The sequence below is a fragment of the Entelurus aequoreus genome, linkage group LG16, assembly GCF_033978785.1.
Source record: "Entelurus aequoreus isolate RoL-2023_Sb linkage group LG16, RoL_Eaeq_v1.1, whole genome shotgun sequence".
NCBI classification, from domain to species: domain Eukaryota; kingdom Metazoa; phylum Chordata; class Actinopteri; order Syngnathiformes; family Syngnathidae; genus Entelurus; species Entelurus aequoreus.
The window spans coordinates 42,521,762-42,543,211 of record NC_084746.1 but is presented as its reverse complement, the minus strand read 5'-3'; the positions used below and the strand labels follow the sequence as shown (position 1 = coordinate 42,543,211).

General features: G+C 41.1%; 1 protein-coding gene across 1 annotated transcript; it reads right to left on the bottom strand.

The window, feature by feature from the left end:
* Positions 1 to 1,391: 1,391 nt before the first annotated feature.
* tmeff1a (transmembrane protein with EGF-like and two follistatin-like domains 1a) lies at positions 1,392 to 20,184 on the bottom strand. Its single transcript, XM_062023005.1, has 10 exons — positions 19,870 to 20,184; positions 7,776 to 7,885; positions 7,572 to 7,701; positions 5,845 to 5,874; positions 5,675 to 5,771; positions 5,462 to 5,610; positions 5,305 to 5,364; positions 5,115 to 5,238; positions 2,478 to 2,639; positions 1,392 to 2,397 (listed from the first exon to the last, which is right to left on the bottom strand). Exons 1-10 carry the CDS (start codon positions 19,991 to 19,993, stop codon positions 2,304 to 2,306), a joined length of 1,080 nt encoding a protein of 359 aa, XP_061878989.1. The 5' UTR covers positions 19,994 to 20,184; the 3' UTR covers positions 1,392 to 2,303.
* Positions 20,185 to 21,450: the final 1,266 nt, after the last annotated feature.

Below are 21,450 nucleotides of genomic sequence, written 5' to 3'. Positions count from 1 at the left end.
GTTGTGAGTTCAAAACCCCCCGGCCGAGTCATACCAAAGACTATAAAATTACCTGCCTGCTTGGCACTCAGCATCAAAGGTTGGAATTGGGGGTTAAAAACACCAAAAATGATTCCCGGGCGCGGCCACCGCTGCTGCTCACTGCTCCCCTCACCTCCCAGGGGGTGATCAAGGGTGATGGGTCAAATGCAGAGAATAATTTCGCCACACCTAGTGTGTGTGTGACAATCATTGGTACTTTAACTTTATGAATAAACTATGTGATAATATTCATCAGTCAACTCATTGGTGTTAATTTTCAATCTATCAAGATAAAAAAATGATATCAAAATCAAATTACAGGCTGTTATCCATCCTGTAATTTATCATTTGTAATTTACTGTACCAAGGACTGTTTTCACTGCTGGACTCTAGAAAGAGGTTCCGCAGCCTCCGAAGCAGAACCTCCAGGTTCTGTAACAGCTTCTTCCTTCAGACCGTAAGACTCTTGAACGCATCATAAAAATCCCCTCAACTCCCCCCAAAATGGATTAACTCGCTGGAATAAAAAAGACAATATAACATACATCCATAAACGTGGACGCATGTGAAAAAGTGCAATATATTTATTTGTACAGTGACTTATTTATTTATTTATATATGCACCTTATTGGTTTTTTTTCCTGCACTACCATGAGCTAATGAAATGAAATTTCGTTCTTATCTGTACTGTAAAGTTCAAATTTGAATGACAATAAAAAGGAAGTCTAAGTCTTATTTATGTAGTTTGATCATTTTCCTCAACTGGTGCACTAACTCAGTGGCCCACTCGGTGGCCTAGTGGTTAGAGTGTCGGAAGGTTGTGAGTTCAAACCCTGGCCTATAAAAATGGGACCCATTACCTCCCTGCTTGGCCCTCAGCATCAAAGGTTGGAATTGGGGGTTAAATCACCAAAAAATGATTCCCGGGCGCGGCCACCGCTGCCAGGGGGTGAACAAGGGGATGGGTCAAAATGAAGAGGACAAATTTCACCACACCTAGTGTGTGTGTGACAATTATTGGTACTTTAACTTTAACATCATGTGGTTTATTTTATTTTTTTACATATGTAGCATAATCTACAAAGATACAAAGAATTGCTATTGCGACATCTAGTGGACATATTTAGAACAGCGGTTTCTTTCATTCCAAAAATTTCGGCTCATTTTTATACTTAGCAAACTCATCCCGCGGGCCGGAAAAAACCCTGTGGCCCCGCGGGCCGTACGTTTGACACCCCTGAGGTAGATGAAGTGTTGTGATGTTGACCACACCCCTTTTTCCAAGTCAGCTTGTATAAGCTCCTCCCCCGCCAGTGTCAAGACATTCCAGATGAATGACCACATGAGCGACCGACTCATAATAGAGCAGATTTGTTTGTTTATAAAGAAAATTTATTTGATTAATTCCAAAAGTATCCATGCAACAACTTCAAGACTTTTTAGTAACGTTAAGACACGCCCACGAGACGAGACAAGGGGAAGGTCGGGGGGAGACGGGTGTTGCTGGTGATAATAAAAAGCAGAAAGAAAAAAAGATAACAGTTTTAATGTCCACGCAGTACGACATGAAAAGACGTGGTGGACAATTCTAGAACGTCCTACGAGATACAACGAGCATACGTGATTGTCCCTGGAATTCACTTCTTTAACATTTGTGCTTTTCATCGGCTGCAAATGACCACATAGCTAGCTAAGGTAATGGTTTAGCTAGCGTCGGTGTGGACCAGCCATGACCGCTTCAAATGACTCGAGCACACAAGCCAGCTGTCTTTTGAGCGAGTCGAGCTAACATTAGTTAGCATCACCGCTAACCCAAAGTTGAACCAATTTGTTTTCCAGACTGGATGCTATTAGCATCTTAGTTATCTTTGGATGAGTCATTTTTAAAGTAAGCACAACAAAAAGGTTGATTGATGCAAACAAACAATGTAAATTAGTGCTTTGGATTTGGCTTAAATAGGTGGAAATGTCAGGTCTGAAGGAGACTTTAGCACCCCCTGGTGGACAGTTTGCTTGCAGCACATAAGTATTGGGTCACATTCCACAGCAGGGCGAAAGAAAAGCTGCGTTTGAGGACGGTCTGGGACACACGGGACACTTGACAGCAGTCATCATGCCAACAAAGTCACAGCGATAATAAGAAAGCATGACGATTGATGATTTTTACAATGTCTTCAGCGCTGATCAACATTCAATGAGGTCCAAACATTCCTGATCACATTCCACAAAGTGTCCCACAGGAGTTCCAGGACAAAAAGGTTCTTGTACAAAAAAGATGGCGGTTAAATCATCCCAGAGTTTGTGTCAGAGGACGAGAAGTGTCCGCCCACGTTGTGTTTGTGGCGGCGTGCTCCCCGCTTGTTTTTGGGACATTTCCTGGAGGGACGCAGACACACGTCGTCTTTTCAAAAGACAATCCACTGCCTGTCCAGCGTCACATGACTGCCCCAACTCACCTGCTGATGCACATCACCACAGCGACGATGATGGCGATCTGCACGGCGCCGATGACGGAAGCGATGAGGACGTAGTGCAGCTTCTGTCCACTAGGGACCACGTAGAGGACGTTGAAGTGCTGAAGCTCATCGCAGCGAACACCTTTGTAGCCCGACTCGCATCTAAAAACATTGAAACACATAAATTATCCTATATCGACTGTAACAATATTATACTATGTATTTATATATTTACAGTACAGGCCACAATTTTGGACACTCCTTATCCTCATTCAATGCATTTTCTTGACTATTTGCATTGTAGATTGTCACTGAAGGCATCAAGATGTGGAGTTATGTACTTAACAAAAAAAGGTGAAATAACTGAAAATATGTTTTATATTCTAGTTTCTTCAAAATAGCCACCCTTTGCTCTGATTACGGCTTTGCACACTCTTGGCATTCTCTCGATGAGCTTCAAGCACACCTGTGAAGTGAAAACCATACCTCTAGAAGCCCATCTAGAGAATACCAAGAGTGTGCGTAAAAGTAATCAGAGCAAAGGGTGGCTATTTTGAAGAAACTAGAATATAAAACATGTTTTCAGTTATTTCACTTTTTTTTGTTAAGTACATAACTCCACATGTGTTCATTCATAGTTTTGATGCCTTCAGTGACAATCTACAATGTAAATGGCCATGAAAATAAAGAAAACCCATTAAATGACAAAGTGTGTCCAAACATTTGGCCTGCACTGTACACACATATATACACATACATCGACACACACATACATATTCGAGCTTTCAACGTCAACATGTAAAAAAAAATTACCGCGTTAACATAAATGAAGGAATATTAATCACAGGGTTTGTTTCGACTTGATCAAGCCAGTGTAAAGTACCCTATAATCTTTTGACAATAACGTCTAACGTCACGCCATTTGCGTCTTCAAACCTCCGTTTGGACATCGCTGTGTGGATTGTGCGTTTTTCCCCGTGCGTGTGTGGGTTTTCTGCATGCACTCCAGTTTCCTCCCACATTCCAAAAATATGTATGTTGCCTTCATTGGAGACTGCAAATAGTGCACAGATACGAGTGTTAGTGTTAATGAGCTAGTCCAGGGGTGTCAAACTCAAATACAGAGTGGGCCAAAATTTAGAACTGAACAAAGCCGCGGGCCAATGTTGAACAAATTAACCTTTTAATAGGGACCCAAACAAGTTTTGCATTGAATATTGAACAAGCAAGGCTTATATAACTTTATAGTGACATGTAAAATCGAGTTTCAAATAATAATAATAATAATTAAAAAATATCAATTGCATATCAAATACAATTTAAATAAAAATGGAATGCCTCTTTTCTATTTGCAGCCTTCTGAGGTAAATATCAACATTAACTTTTTCCACAGGCTAAAAAATTAGAAAATAAAATAACAATAAATAAAGCAACCATTCAGGACTTTAAACTGCTCCGTTTGCAACACACTGATCTAATCTGATATGCCCAAGCCAGATACCTGCCATCTTTTCTTGGATGCTAGTTCATTAATGTCAGGGCTCAGGCTTTTAGCTGAGGCAACCTTCATTATCGAACGAAGGTGTTCATCAGTCATTATATCTCGTAGTCCACCCGGACCACAGTCCTGGGGGTGTGCTTTAAAGGCACTGCGTTTATCGTCCTCTACGAGCTGTCGTCACGTCCGCTTTTCATCCATTCCAACAACGTGCCGGCCCGATCAGAAAATATGTGCGACTTCAGCACGCACACACACGTAAATGCAAGGCATACTTGGCCAACAGAGATACAGGTTACACTGACGGTGCACGTATAAATAACTTTAACACTGTTAGAAATATACGCCACACTGTGAATCCACACCAAACAAGAATGACAAACACATTTCGGGAGAACATCCGCACCATAACACAACATAAACACAACAAAACAAATACCCAGAATCCCATGCAGCCCTAACTCTTCCGGGCTGCAATATACACCCCCGCTACCACCAAACGCCCCCTCTGTGCGTCGGTTGAGGTGGGGGCGAGGGTGTATATATGCTCAAATATAAAGTAGTGCAGTCAACAAATGATATATATTTGAATCAGATTAATCAAAGTTTGAATTTGGATTAATCACAGGTCATTACTGGCTTACATTATTCAAATTAAAATTAAAAAATGAGCCCAATTTGTTTGGGTTAGAACGTCAATGAATATATCTACGGTCAAAATAAGTGGTGTGATAACCGGGGTGGAATAGCTCGGTTGGTAGAGTGGCCATGCCAGCAACCTGAGGGTTCCAGGTTCGATCCCCGCTTCGGCCATCCTAGTCACTGCCGTCGTGTCCTTGGGCAAGACACTTTACCCACCTGCTCCCAGTGCCACCCACACTGGTTTAAATGTAACTTAGATACTGGGTTTTACTATGTAAAAGCGCTTTGAGTCACTAGACAAAAAGCGCTATATAAATACAATTCACCAGACACTCACAATTCACACATTAATCTGCGGATATACATGATTAAGGCATTTAAAAATATATATATATTTACCTTGTTATTTTTGCCAGCCCTAATACTAATATTAAGACTGCAGTAATCTATATGAATTATTATAGAATAAAAGCGGTAGTTGTACTGTGTGACGGTACCTGCAGGTGGCAATGTTGTAGTGTAGTTCACAGCGACCATGGAGACAAAACCCAGCATAGGAGTCGCTGCAAGCCATGGCCACGCCCCCATAGAAGCTGTCTCCGTGCTCCAAACCGGTGGTCTCTGCAAGATTGACGTGTGTCACGTGACAGCACAGGAAGTCACGTCAAAAGGTCAGCGTGGACTCACCTAGGACATTTACTTTGAAAGGGCCACCGTCATCTATCCTGCCCACTTTGTCTTTGTCAGCTGACAACACACACACACACACACACACACACACACACACACACACACTCAGCGACAAATAGAAGGAGTGAGAGTTGTAAAAGTTGAGAGGTCAGACCACGACAGCGTCCCAGGTGTTCCACGTCGATCTGCTCCTGCTTCATGCAGGACGCCTCCCGCACCAAACACGGACTGTTGTAGGAGTTGCCGTCGGTGGCGCACACAGGGTTCTGGTTGTGACCGCTGCAGTCGATGTTGCAGATGCACCTGGCGTCACAGGTCACAGTTCAGTTACGTGGCCACCGGAGCGGCGATAAAGACAAACACTCACCAGACATCTTCAGAGTCTTCGTCGCATTCTGCTCCATATTTACACGTGCTGCACTTGGAGAACTTCCTGCTCACGTCAGAAGCAGAACCTTCCTGGTCTGAGAGGCCAAGTAATAAACACTCACGTTGAAGGAGACCCGGACAGGAAGAAGAAAAAGAAGAAGAACTTACCATCTGGATCCCCTGAACCTGAGCCTGCATCTGTGAAGACATGGAAAGCAGGAAGTCACCTTTCACTGCATCAGGTATGAAGATACAAAACCCAAAACCAGTGAAGTTGGCACGTTGTGTAAATCGTAAATAAAAACAGAATACAATGATTTGCAAATCATTTTCAACCTACATTCAATTGAATGCACTGCAAAGACAAGATAGTTAACGTTCGAACTGAGAAGCTTTGTTATTTTTTGCAAATATTAGCTAATTTGGAATTTGATGCCTGCAACATGTTTCAAAAAAGCTGGCACAAGTGGCAAAAAAGTTTGATGAGGAATGCTCATCAAACACTTATTTGGAACATCCTACAGGTGAACAGGCTAATTGGGAACATGTGGTTGCCATGATTGGGTATAAAAGCAGCTTCCAATAAATGCTCAGTCATTCACAAACAAGGATGGGGCGAGGGTCACCACTTTGTGAACAAATGCGCGAGCAAATTGTCGAACAGTTTAAGAACAACATTTCTCAACGAGCTATTGCAAGGAATTTAGGGATTTCACCATCTACGGTCCGTGATATCATCAAAAGGTTCAGAAAAACTGGAGAAATCACTGCACGTAAGCAAACCAACATTGAATGCCCGTGACCTTCAATCCCTCAAGTGGTACCGCATCAAAAAGCGACATCAGTGTGTAAAGGATATCACCACATGGGCTCAGGAACACTTCAGGAAACAACTGTCAGTAACTACAGTCGGTCGCTACATCTGTAAGTGCAAGTTAAAACTCTACTATGCAAAGCGAAAACCGTTTATCAACAACACCCAGAAACGCCGCCGGCTTCGCTGGGCCCGAGCTCATCTAAGATGGACTGATGCAAAGTGGAAAAGTGTTCTGTGGTCTGAGTTCACATTTCAAATTGTTTTTGGAAACTGTGGACATTGTGTCCTCCGGACCAAAGAGGAAAAGAACCGTCCGGACTGTTATAGGCGCAAAGTTGAAAAGCCAACATATGTGATGGTATGGGGGTGTATTAGTGCCCAAGGCATTGGTAACTTACACTTCTGTGAAGGCACCATTAATGCTGAAAGGTACACACAGGTTTTGGAGCAACATATGTTGCCATCCAAGCAACGTCTTTTTCATGGACGCCCCTGCTTATTTCAGCAAGACAATGCCAAGCCACATTCTGCACGTGTTACAACAGCGTGGCTTCATAGTAAAAGAGTGCGGGTACTAGACTGGCCTGCCTGTAGTCCAGACCTGTCTCCCATTGAAAATGTGTGGCGCATTATGAAGCCTAAAATACGACAACGGACACCCCAAACTGTTGAACAACTTAAGCTGTACATCAAGCAAGAATGGCAAAGAATGCCACCTGAAAAGCTTCAAAAATTGGTCTCCTCAGTTCCCAAACGTTTACTGAGTGTTGTTAAAAGGAAAGGCCATGTAACAAAGTGGTAAAAATGCCCCTGTGCCAACTTTTTTGCAATGTGTTGCTGCCATTAAATTTTAAGTTAATGATTTGCAAAAAAAAAACAAGTTTCTCAGTTCAAACATTACATGTCTTGTATTTGCAGTCTATTCAATTGAATATAAGTTGAAAATAATTTGCAAATCATTGTATTCTGTTTTTATTTACGAATTACACAACGTGCCAACTTCACTGGTTTTGAGTTTTGTACTTCATTTGTTATGATGGACTTCCAGAAGAACAGGTAGGAGCTCTGAAAGACTCACCAGGAGAACACGGGCCGTCCGCCACCCTGGAGATGAGCCTCTGCTGCTTGCAGGAGGCCTGGCGCCGGTAGCACTCGTTCTGGTACGTGTCTCCGTTGGAGCCGCACACGGGCACATAGTTCTTTTGGCACTGCAAAGTACACATCAGCTCACGGAAACACGCCTCAAACAGAGCGCTACCATCACATACTTTATACCACCAACCTGGAACTGACACGCACACTTCAGCTGAGAGCCGTCGTCTCTGCAGACGCCTCCGAACTTACACGACGACTCGTCACACACCCTAAGGTCGCTCTTCTTCTCGGACGCCCCTAAACCAAGAAGAAGAACACACCGGCGATGTGTCTTAAATGAAACCGAGTACTCTTCAAAAAATATACTGCATACACTGTTGTTATTAGCTGTCATTGTACACACTGAAAATGACGATCACAAAATATTTACATACTACTTCTTCGCTCCTTTTTAATGATGAATAGCAACCACTACCTGTATGTGTGTGTGTATATGTGTATGTGTTTGTTGAAGCTTGGCAGGCAGGGAACACAGCACGAAGGAGAGTTTTTAACCAATTAGACAAAAGCTCTCAGCATGACGAGCCGACAGGATCAAGTGAACATTTGGAATCAATGTGAGGATTAAAGCTTCTCCTTCCTAAAAGCTTCTTAAAATAATAATACCTATGTGTTCTTTGTGGCGGCCTGCAGGGGACTAATACACTACTGTCACTCAAACACAGTGATTGAATGGCGACAGGTGAGAAACAACCCGAACACAGCCGATAAAAAAATTGCAACATCCTGGTGATGGGATAATGTCCTCTTTTGTAGTAGTACTACTGTTAGCACGTTAGCATGTTGGATTCAAAAAAGTGTTTTCCTTCAGCTTTTTGCTGTTTTGAGAAAAATAATAATAATTGCTGTGTATCATTCTGTTAGCTCAGATGCAACTACAGTAGCATGCTGCCGTTGGTATGCTGACTGCCATCAGCATGCAATCAGCAGCATGCACAGGATCCATGAGGAGGAGAGTGCCGTGAAAAAAATAGATGGCGGCTGCAGGGAGGAGGTCCTGGGGTCAGAAAAAAACAAGGCAAGTGGTTATGCTGGAGTTAACTGTTCCCTGGGAAGACCAGATGGAGGGGGCTTTTGAGAGGAAGAGGGCCACGCATGAAGAGCTGGCAGGTGAATGCTAAAGCAGGGGATGGAGGACCCGATGCAACCCAATCGAGGTTGGGTGCAGAGGATTCGTTGGCCAGTCTCTCATCAGAGCACTTAAGATGTTGGAAGTGAAAGGACTGCGCAACAAGAGAGCAATCAAAAAAATAAATAAATCACTGACGCGGCAAAAAAGGCATCCAGATGGCTGTGGATCAAGCAGGGCGATCCGTGGACAATAAAATCTACTTTAGACACAAGCCGGGACTTGATCACACAGGCTGGGTCGCCCGGGCGAGGGTGTCTGATGTTGTGACACCATTGCAACACCTCGTGAACCCAGGATACATCACTGAGGATGTGTCTAAGTTACACCAAAAGTGTATATTAGAACTCAACAATGAATACATGAATAATACATCAATCATAAAGTCATCATGCTGGAAAACTGTGTAGTGTTCATTCATACATGTGCGCTCACACACACACACACACATATATATATATACACAAATACATATATACATACATATATATATATATATATATATATATATATATATATATACACAGTATATATATACATATATACATACTTATATATATATATATATACATACATACATACATATACATATATATATATATATATATATATACACCTACATAAATACATATACACACACATCTACATATACATACTGAACAAAAATATAAACGCAACACTTGTTTTTGCTCCCATTTTTCACGAGTTGAACATAAATATCTAAAACTTTTTCGACTTATTCCTCTCAAATATTGTTCACAAATCTGTCTAAATCTGTGTTAATGAGCACTTCTTCGATGCCAAGACAATCCACCCCACCTCACAGGTGTGGCATATCAAGAGAGGCTGATTTAACAGCATGATTATTGCACAAGTGTGCCCACAATAAAAGGCCACTCTGAAATGTGCAGTTTTGGCCTACTGCCCTCGGTATTGGCACCATTGCCAAATTATGTGGGCTCCATCGGTGACTTCACTAACAACTTTAGCTGTGCCCTGCGCAACATAGTGTAGCACCACAAAAAGGCGTACCCCCTGGTTAACAGATAAAAACATAGCTCTTAAATTATCAGGTAGAAAGCTGACAAAAGGTGGCCACAACAGATAAAACAATGTTTGTCAACACTGTTGAATTAGTGTAACGTCTGTTGAGACGCTTTAAGGAGGACAGGTATTCCATCGATCCCTTTTAATAAGAGAAATTGTCTGTCGGCCATAACCACACCAAATAAAATTGTAAAATACTGTACATCTATCTAGCAAAACTGGTCATTGTCTACCGTACAAACCAAGCCAAACGCAAGTCTTTGTCATCTGTTATATCAACAGCAGCCGCTTGCTCTCTCTCTCTCTCACCTGCACCAACACACACACACTGATGCGTTTATGGCCACACAAAAAGTTGGACAACTCCAACACTACACAGAGTGTAAATTCCAGGTCGTTACACAATGACTCCTCAATCAGATGTGTGCTTATTCTACTGTCATTTATTAAGAACGCAAATTTTGGGATATTAATCATGAAAAGATGTTACTAGATTACAGAATTGCAAATAGAAATACTTATTTTACAGACAGAAAGTTACAGGAATGTACACTTCATCTCATGCAACATGTGAATGTTTTAAAGGGAACTAAATGAGATCGCTGAAAAGGGTACACAATCTTTCCAAAGCAGGACCCCCACCCAGGCATAGAATATTATAGTACATAGCTGATTAAAAAAAATATATATTTAAGTGGGCCAAATCACTTATATTAGAAAATCTCATGAAAATGACTACTGTCACTTGAATATAATAATAAGACATTCCTCTTCCTCCTATCCAGGAGATCGCAAAAAGCCGCTGCCTGACCAGGGCTCAGAAAATCTGCAGAGACTCCTTCCACCCCCACCAAGGACTGTTTTCACTGCTGGACTCTAGAAAGAGGTTCCGCAGCCTCCGTAGCAGAACCTCCAAGTTCTGTAACAGCTTCTTCCCTCAGGCCGTAAAACTCTTGAACGCATCATAATAATCCCCTCAATTCCCCCCAAAAATGGATTAACTCGCTGGAATATAAAAGACAATATAACATACATCCATAAACGTGGATGCCTATGCAAAAGTGCAATATATTTATCTGTACAGTAATGTATTTATTTATATCTGCACCTTATTGATTTTTTACCCTGCACTACCATGAGCTAATGCAACAAAATTGTGTTCTTATCTGTACTGTAAAGTTCAAATTTGAATGCAAATAAAAAGGAAGTCTAAGTCTAAGTCTAAATTGTCATGTTTGATATAGATGTGCTGATGGTATGGCCACAGTGTGCACGTATGTATTCCACTGAATACCCAGGGTGTTTTTGCATTTGCTCACACACATGAAAAACTACAGGGAACATTGATTAGCACGTATCAAAACATGTATTGGTTAGCCTTTTCTTGGTTTAACTCCTATCTTACTGACAGAATGCAGTGCGTCTCCCATAACAACGTGACCAGGAAGTAGGTTAAGGTAACGTGCGGAGTTCCACAGGGTTCAGTTCTTGGCCGTGCAGTCTTCAGCATCTATATGCTGCCGCAAGGTGACCTCGTACGCAAATACGGTGTCAGTTTTCACTGTTATGCTGATGATACCCAACTCTCCATGCCCCTAAAGCTGACCAGCATGCCAGATTGTAGTCATCTGGAGGCGTGTCTAAATTAAACAATGGAGGTCCAGCAACTTTTTGCATCTTAACGCTAAGAAAACGGAAATGTTGATTATTGGTCCTGCTTGACACCGGCACGTATTTATTAATATCACCTTAATATTTGACAACAAAACAATTGTACAAAGCGACTCGGTAAAGAAACTCGGTATTATCTTCGACCTAACTCTCTCATTTGAGTCACATATTAAGAGTGTTACTAAAACGGCCTTCTTTCATCTCCGTAAAATCACTAAAATGTGTCCCATTTTGTACACCACCGACGCTGAGATCATTATTCATGCGTTTGTTACGTCTCGTCTCGATCACTGTAACTTATTATTTTCGAGCCTCCCTACGTCTAGCATTAAAAGCTTACAGTTGGTACAAAATGCAGCTGCTCGACTTTTGACAAGAACAAGAAAGTTTGATCATATTACGCCTGAACTGGCTCACCTGCACTGGTTTCCTGTGCACTTAAGATGCGACTTTAGTATTTTATACGTTAGAAATGGTCTCGCTCCATCCTATCTTGCGGATTGTATTGTACCATATGTTCCGGCCAGAAATCTGCGTTCTGAGAACTCCGGCTTAGTGATTCCCAGAGACCAAAAAAAGTCTATGGGCTATAGAGCGTTTTCTATTTAGGCTCCAGTACACTGGAATGCCCTCCCAGTAACAGTTAGAGATGCTACCTCAGTAGAAGCATTTAAGTCCCATCTTAAAACTCATTTGTATACTCTAGCTTTTAAATAGACCCATTTTTAGAGCAGTTAATCTGCCGTCTCTCTTTTCTGCTTGGCCCCCCTCCTGCGTGGAGAGGTTATCAGGTTGCCCTCTCCTCTGTGCATCAATTGGTGATGTCTCTGCACTGCTGATCTGTCTACATACAAGAGGATCCCCTGCTGGCCTCACTATGGACTGGACTCTCACGTTAATAACCATATCCACTCAGCATCCATTGCTCCGGTCACCCGGGGTGGAGGGCTCCCCATGTCTGCGGTCCCTTTCAAGGTTTCTTATTGTGCCCATTGGGTTTAGTTTTTTTTTTTCCCTGATGTGGGATCAGAGCCAAGGATGATATTGTGGTGTGTGCAACCCTTTAAAGCATTTGTGATTTAGGGGTGTACTGTATAAATAAACTTTGATTGATAGACTTTGATTACATTGTTTAAGTTCTTTACTCAATCTATTCCATAGTTTAATCCCATATAAAGATACACTAAATGCTTTCATCATTGTGTGTGTGTGTGTATAAATGCTTTAGGTTTCGTTTATTCCTGAGATTGTATTTCTCTTTTGTCTTTTAAATTTTCTTGAGAAATACTGTTGTTATACATGATTTCTGCAGTTTGAAAGTGTACGGGATCAGTTAATTTCAATATTTTAGATTTCTGTGTTCTCTATATGCAGCCTTATGTATTATTCTGAGTGGTCTTTTCTGCAGTACTGTTAGTAAATCAAGTGTACTTTTATATTTGTTGCCCCATATCACCACACAGTAACTCGGGTATGATAACACCAATGAACAGTATAGAGTATCGTGTGACTTTTGGTTTAGGAGTTATTTTGCCTTACTCAATACTGGAATATTTCAAGCCACTTTATGTTGTATGTACTTGATGTATGGTTTCCAGCTCATCTTATTAACTATCATAACTCCTAAAAAAAATAGTCAATGTCAATATGTTCACAATTTACTTTTTCCAAATAGCATTATTTTAGTTTTACTTAAAGGCGAACTGCACTTTTTATTTTTTTTTTGACTGTCGTCCACAATCATTATGAGAGACATGACGACGGATGTATTTTTTAAATGCATGATAACTCGTAAATAAACGTAAAGTCCGCTTACAACGGAGCCAATGGGAGGTCCTCTATTCCGCCTACAAAACCCAATACATAACCCTCCAAAAAAAACAACAATACTCCATTTACATTTTATGATTTGAATATTAACCAAGTATTAGAGATATTGTTGTTATAAGCGCTAACGCAGACAAACTATGTATAGCAACATCGTGATTTCAAGCTTGTGTAGCTATGTTAACATCGAGTGGTAAGCGGTTTCCTAGCTTCCTTGCCTCACCTGGATAGTAGGAGGATGAGGACATATTCCGACAAATTGGTAAACTTTAGACCCAAAAATGGCAAGAACAACACAAAGAGATGCTTGGTTCCACCGCCTTTTCTTCGCAAGGATTATAAATCACTCTTCATCTAAACAAGAATATAACAAGATTCTTTCAATCTGCATTCCTAATGACAGCAGACATTGTACAGTAAGTGATGTTTTATTATGTTTGTTGGCTCTCATGAAGTCTGCGGTGAGTAATAATCAGTGATGTTGTTGAAGAAAAAAGTGAACGTTGTGATGCGTTTTTGAAATTAATGCACCGCGTATGCTTAAAATTAACAACATAAACGTAAATATTAAATGTTATTTTAAATGTGCTTGTTACTACATTACATATATACTTACATCATGTACATAAAACTTTAATGGAGGTGTTGGGATGTTTTTAAGGCCTTTATAGGCAGAATAGAGCGACACCTGTAGGCTCCATTTGATGGCATTTATTTACCATTTAGAATGCAATAAAAAAAAGAAAATCAACGGTGATCTTGTCTTACATAAGGATTGTGAATGATAGGCAACATTTTTTTTTAAAAGTGCAGTTCCCCTTTAAATTCAAAGATAATCTGTTTTTATCAAACCATTTCTTTGGTCCATTTCTAACTGCACCGTTTTTATTACTTAATGTGTGTTTTCCCCTGAGCAGGATGTTGTCATCTGCAAATTGTATTAACTTGAGGTCTTTTGTGCTTTTATTGGTATCATTTATATACAGATTGAATAGTTTTGGTGCCAGAACTGACCACTGGGGTACGCCACAAGATATATCCTATCCTTACGCATTGCTTCCTATTGGTTAAGTAGCTTTTCACCCAGTTCTAAACAACTCTCCTAATGCTGTATCGTTCTAATGTGTGTATTGGGATATTGGGATTGATTGTGTCAAATGCTTTTGATGGGTCCATAAATACTGCAGCTGCAGATTGTTTATGACCTATTACGTAGGTCTTTTCTTCAGATATTTCAATTAGTGCCATTAATGTTGAGATATTTTCTTGGTATCTGTTCTGGCTAGCTGACTGTACTTCATACTTGTTTCTAAATGTGTCTATCAACCAAAGTTTAGCCCTTAATCCCAAACGTCTCAAAGAGTTGCAAAATCCACGACATCCTCGGTTCAGATCCCACATCAGGGCAAGAAAAAATCTGCTGTTAAATATTTTTTCAAGAATTTTAGATAATTGTGGGAGTAATGAGACTGGTAATGACTGAATTGATGTTTATCGCCTGTCTTGTAAATTGGTATTATTCAAGCTATTTTCATCTGGTGTGGGAATTTTACTGTTTGAAATGATTGTTACTTATGCACATTAATGTTTTTTTTAATCATAAATCTTTTATCTGTTATTGGAAATTGTACCTGTGTTTAGAGAGTAGTTGAAAATGAGTTTCCCCTATTTGAAAGACCAGCAGCCGCCACTGGTATACGGCCTCTGTTACATTGTACAATAAGTAGCAACAATTGAGCGAAATATATGTATGTTAATACTAATGACTAATAACTAGGGGTGTGGGAAAAAATCGATTCGAATTTGAATCGCGATTCTCACGTTGTGCAATTCAGAATCGATTCTCATTTTTTTTAAATAGATTTTTATTTTTTATTTATATATTTAAAAAAGATATATTGTTTTTTATTTTATTTTTTTAATTAATCAATCCAACAAAACAATAAACAGCAATACCATAACAATGCAATCCCATTCCAAAACCAAACCCGACCCAGCAACACTCAGAACTGCAATAAACAGAGCAATTGAGAGGAGACACAAACACGACACAGAACAAACCAAAAGTAGTGAAACAAAAATGAATATTATCAACAACAGTATCAATATTAGTTACAATTTCAACATAGCAGTGATTAAAAATCCCTCTTTGACATTATCATTAGACATTTATCAAATAAAATAAAAAAGAACAATAGTGTCACAGTGGCTTACACTTGCATCGCATCTCATAAGCTTGACAACACACTGTGTCCAATATTTTCACAAAGATAAAATAAGTCATATTTTTGGTTCATTTAATAGTTGAAACAAATTTACATTATTGCAATCAGTTGATAAAACATTGTCCTTTACAATTATAATACAAAAATCTACTACATGTCAGCAGACTGGGGTAGATCCAGCTGAAATCCTATGTATTAATTGAATAGAGAATCGTTTTGAATCGGGAAAAAAATCGTTTTTGAATGGAGAATCGCGTTGAATTGAAAAAAAAAAAATCTATTTTGAATCGAATCGTGACCCCAAAAATCCATATTGAATCGAATCGTGGGACAATCAAAGATTCACAGCCCTACTAATGACGCAGATTTGTTTTTAAATATATGCACAACCTTTTTTAAGCCTTTGTAAAGAAAATATATGCATCATCGCCGATTGTGCAAATACTATGATGATGTCCCTACCCCAGGAGTCGGCAAGCTTTTGCATTTAAAGAGCCTGTCGCCACCTGACAATTAGTCAAGATCCAACTTTGCTGGATTTCTGTTTTATGATCCGTTATGTTTTCAACAGTTTTAGGCAAATTACTTTGAATAGTAAATTATAGTTGATACAGCGATTGAATGTGCTGAGGTAGCTGTATCTCTCCTTGTCAATAAACTGAATATTGTGGGATTACATGATTATCACTTCATTGAGTTGTTATTATTCCATGGTAGTAGTTAAAGTTGTGTGTGTGTGTGTTAGTAATGCCATTATGCCAAACACTAGTTTCTCCTTAACTAGGTTTGTCCATGTTTCTGTACTATTGCTCTTTTCTACAGATAAAAGAACTCCAGCTCTGTCATCCCCCTCCAAATCTTATTGTGTAGCGTGACGAACGTCGAAAATAAGAAAACTAACAAGATAAATCACGTTAAGTGGCATGGTTTCTCACCAGAAAACACTGCCCCGAGAATTGAATAGCTGATGCAGAACTTTGAAAGACTCACAACGGTGCCTCAAGGGACAGCGTAGTGACTACAGTACACAGAAGCATTAAACTAGCTGGAGCCACAACAGCGGGATGAAAGAGCTGCAGGTTGCAGACCCCTGCCCTAGCCATAACCCTACCGCCACAAGTATATTGGCAAGCTGGGGCAAAACCTGAGAGTAAAGTGGTATTTACAGTGTACGTGTAAATAAGTATTTGCAATAGTTGCTGTGGTATAGATGTATACCCCAATATTTACAGTGGTACACATGCACAGTATTATTAACAGTAGTGCAGTATCCATCTATCCATTTTCTGCCGCTTGTCCCTTACAGCAGTGTTTTTCCAACCACTGTGCCGCAAGATATTGTCTGGTGTGCCATGGGAAATTATGTAATTTCACCTAGTTGGGTTAAAAAAATATTTTTTGCAAACCAGTAATCATAATCCGTAAATGTGCCGTTGTTGAGTGTCTGTACTGTCTAGAGAGCGGCAGAGTAACCGTGTAGTACTCTTCCATATCAGTAGGTGGCAGCAGGTAGCTAATTGCTTTGTAGATTTAAGGAACATGGTTTGTCCTGATCACAAATATGCAGATGAGAGCGTGAGGCAGCGTGCAGGTAAAAAGGTATCTAACGCTTAAACCAAAAATGAACAAAAGGCATAGAAGCTTAGGGATGGCTATGCAAAACGAAACTAAAACTGAACTGGCTGCAACGTAAACAAAATCAGAATGCTGGACGACAGCAAAGACTTACAGCATGTGGAGCAGACGGCATCCACAAAGTACATCCGTACATGACAATCAACAACAAAATAGGAGCGCAAGACAATAACTAAAACAATACACACAGGAAAACACCAAAAAACTCAAAATAAGTCACAGTGTGATGTGACAGGTCGTGACAGTACACCTACTTTGAGACAAGAGCTATAGTGATGCATGGTTGGTTATAGTTTGAATTCATATCCAACAATTGCGAGAACAACTTTTTATTGTCAATATCGGCTGCTGTGTTTCATTTTTTTATGTTTTCTGCCGGTGGTGTGCCTATGCATTTTTTCAATGAAAAAAATGTGCCTTGGCTCAGAAAAGGTAGAAAAAGCGGTGGTCACGGGGGGCAAGGTACACCCTGGACAAGTCGCGACGTCATTGCAGGGCCAATATTATAATATTAATATTATTTGTGTAGCAGGGCTATAGGCTCCAGACCCCACACGACCCCAAGAGGGATAAGTGCTGGAAAAAGGATGGCTGGGTTATTTACAGTTGCACACATGTATAGTAATATGTATGTACATCATGTATAGTAGTAGTAGTAGAAGCTGAAAGTGATAATGAAGGCTTTAGTTCAGTGGTTCTTAACCTGGGTTCGATCGAACCCTAGGGGTTCGGTGAGTCGGGCTCAGGGGTTCGGCGGAGGTCAAGACACACCCGACTCATCGTGTAAATAAAAACTTCTCCCTATCGGCGTATTACGGATACGGCAACAGCAGGAGTCACACTGATTTGCAGGTGTGTAATTTGTTGTGAGTTTATGCACTGTGTTGGTTTTGTTGTTTGAACAAGGTGATGTTCATGCAAGGTTCATTTTGTGCACCAGTAATAAAACATGGTAACACTTTAGTATGGGGAACATATTCACCATTAATTAGTTGCTTATTAACATGCAAATTAGTAACATATTAGCTCTTAACTAGTCATTATTAAGTACTTATTAATGCCTTATTCGGCATGGCCTTATTATAACCCTAACCAGCTAAACATCGCCCTAACCCTCTAACCCCAACCCTAACCAAATAACTCTAAATCAGTGGTTCTTAACCTGGGTTCGATCGAACCCTAGGGGTTCGGTGAGTCGGGCTCAGGGGTTCGGCGGAGGTCAAGACACACCCGACTCATCGTGTAAATAAAAACTTCTCCCTATCGGCGTATTACGGATACGGCAACAGCAGAAGTCACACTGATTTGCAGGTGTGTAATTTGTTGTGAGTTTATGCACTGTGTTGGTTTTGTTGTTTGAACAAGGTGATGTTCATGCACGGTTCATTTTGTGCACCAGTAATAAAACATGGTAACACTTTAGTATGGGGAACATATTCACCATTAATTAGTTGCTTATTAACATGCAAATTAGTAACATATTAGCTCTTAACTAGTCATTATTAAGTACTTATTAATGCCTTATTCGGCATGGCCTTATTATAAGCCTAACCCTCTAACCTTGGCCCTAACCTTCTAACCCTAACCCTGACCAAAAACTCTAAATTAAGTCTTTGTTACTTAGAATATGTTCCCCATACTAAAGTGTTTCCAAAAACATATAACTTTGTCTTGAATTTGAAAAAAAAATGTATTTTTATTTTTCACTAAAGAAGGGTTCGGTGAATGCGCATATGAAACTGGTGGGGTTCGGTACCTCCAACAAGGTTAAGAACCACTGCTCTAAATTAAGTCTTTGTTACTTAGAATATGTTGCCCTAGTGTCCAAAAAACTCTAAATTAAGTATTTGTTACTTAGAATATGTTCCCCATACTAAAGTGTTTCCAAAAACATATAACTGTCTTGAATTTGAAAAAAACCCAACATTTTATTTTTCACTGAAGAAGGGTTCGGTGAATGTGCATATGAAACTGGTGGGGTTCGGTACCTCCAACAAGGTTAAGAACCACTGCTTTAGTTACAAGTCATCCTCGACCTTTTGACCTGTCAGCAGCACACATGAAGTTGGCCCCTGCCCCCTCCAAACTTTGACAGCGAAGTCTTAAAAGAGGAGACAACAGCGTTGGGGCGTCACCCTCTCGCGTACCTGAACAACAGCAGGCCACCAGACACCTGCACAATGTGCAGGTTACATGACCTGAGCTTCCTCCGACGGGAAGTCAGAAGACGAACCTTCAAAATAAAAGCTGACCTCAAGCCAGATATTGGCTGAACACTAAACCCCACGGTCCCACTCACCTCGCAGGGTCACGTGGAAACATGTCAAAAAAAAAAAAGGTCACTGGGGGGGTTCCTAGGATGCTGAGGCAAGTGACCGTTTAAACATTTCCTGTCAGGACCAGCACAAATCACGTGACATCAAAAAGATGGCGGCGTGTGTAATGAAGATCAGTGTGTAAGTAATCAATGATTGTCTCCATATCGACGCTAACCTTTTGAATAAATGATGTCTTACCTCAGGCAATATCAATGTTTCAAGATGAAATATGCTCATTATTGAACATTATCACCTTCGTAAAAATGTACCTAATCAAGTGGGCAAGCCTTCCCCACGCGCGTGCCGGAGGCTGCGTCACCTAGCTATGCATCACCATCATCATCATCATCATCCTCATCCTCCTCTTACCTGCAGCACAGTCTTTGTTTTTACATTCAGGCTGGTAGGACGCACGCGCCTCGGGCACGTCGAGCAGCAGCGACAACACGCACGCGAACACGAGGCACCGGAGCGCCGTGCCCGACGCCATCATGGTGGAAGACGGGGGAGAGAGCTCGGCAAAGCTTCAAGGAGCGCAGCGGACGCTACGTGGAAGCATCCTTGCTGTTCTTCTTCCGGCCGGAGGAAGAGTGGGGAAAGGAGGAAGAGGAGGAGGTGTCTGCCGCCACAACAAAGACCAGGAGGAGTGGAGACGCTGCTCACGTGACTGGAAGACTAATTCCCCCTCCCAGCCACGCCCACCAGGTCCACATCTCCTATTGCTGGGATGTTACTGACGTCACGTCCGGCTCACGCCCCGCCCCATAAAAACGCGTGGTGGTCAAGCTAGCTCGGTTTTCAATGGGTACTAGGCGCCATTTATGCTTGTGTTGTTTTTCGGCTCTACGAATCGTACAAATCGCGAAAATGTTAAACGTTTTTTTTAGAGTTCCTCCAGAGGTAATTAAAAAGGTAGGGAAAGTGCAAGATATCACGAAACTACGAGAAAAGCGCCACTCCAGTCTTCGAATGCATACATTTGCAGTGGTCACTTTTTTAAAGGTTTGTTTGATACGCATTTCATGTTTATTATTTCCCATTTAAGTATTATTTTGATATTATTTTTTATTTGTTTAACCCTTGTGTAATGTTCATATTGTTGTTACTCAGCCAGCGTTTGTGGGTCTGATGGACCCATTGCATTTTGTGGCTTTTAATGCCTCACAATCAAACCCTTTTATGTTAAAATACTGAACAGATGTTTACCTTATCCCAATAAACATCTGTTCAGTATTTTGCAAAATGCAACGGGTCCATCAGACCCACAAACGCTGGCTGAGTAACAACAATACGAACGTTGCACGGAAAATTTCTCTGCCAGTTTCTGCATCCCACCGGGATTCTTCTTTTGTGTTTCTGCACCTGCGGTTCCCACACAAGGTTGCAACATTGTTTGTCAACACGGTCTGCTCTCATTTTCTCGCACATTTGACCCTCTGATGTTCTGTGTACCTACACCCTGTCCTCCTCCTGTCTAGGCCTGCTGTGTGTGTGGGTGCGTGCGTGTGGTACACAGAACATCAATTTCCACACTTCTATAAGCCCTGGGTCCAGTGGACTCCATCCATCCCATCCATTTTCTACCGCTTATTCCCTTCGGGGTCGCGGGGGGCGCTGGAGCCTATCTCAGCTACAATCGGGCGGAAGCCAGGGTACACCCTGGACAAGTCGCCACCTCATCGCATGGCCAAGACAGATAGACAGACAACATTCACACTCACATTCACACACTAGGTCCAATTTAGTGTTGCCAATCAACCTATACCCAGGTGCGTGTCTTTCGAGGTTGGAGGAAGCCGGAGTACCCGGAGGGAACCCATGCAGTCACGGGGAGAACATGCAAACTCCACACAGAAAGATTGAACTCACGATTACTCAGGACCTTTGTATTGTGAGGCAGACGCACTAACCCCTCTTCCACCGTGCTGCCTCCAGTGGACTCGGACATCT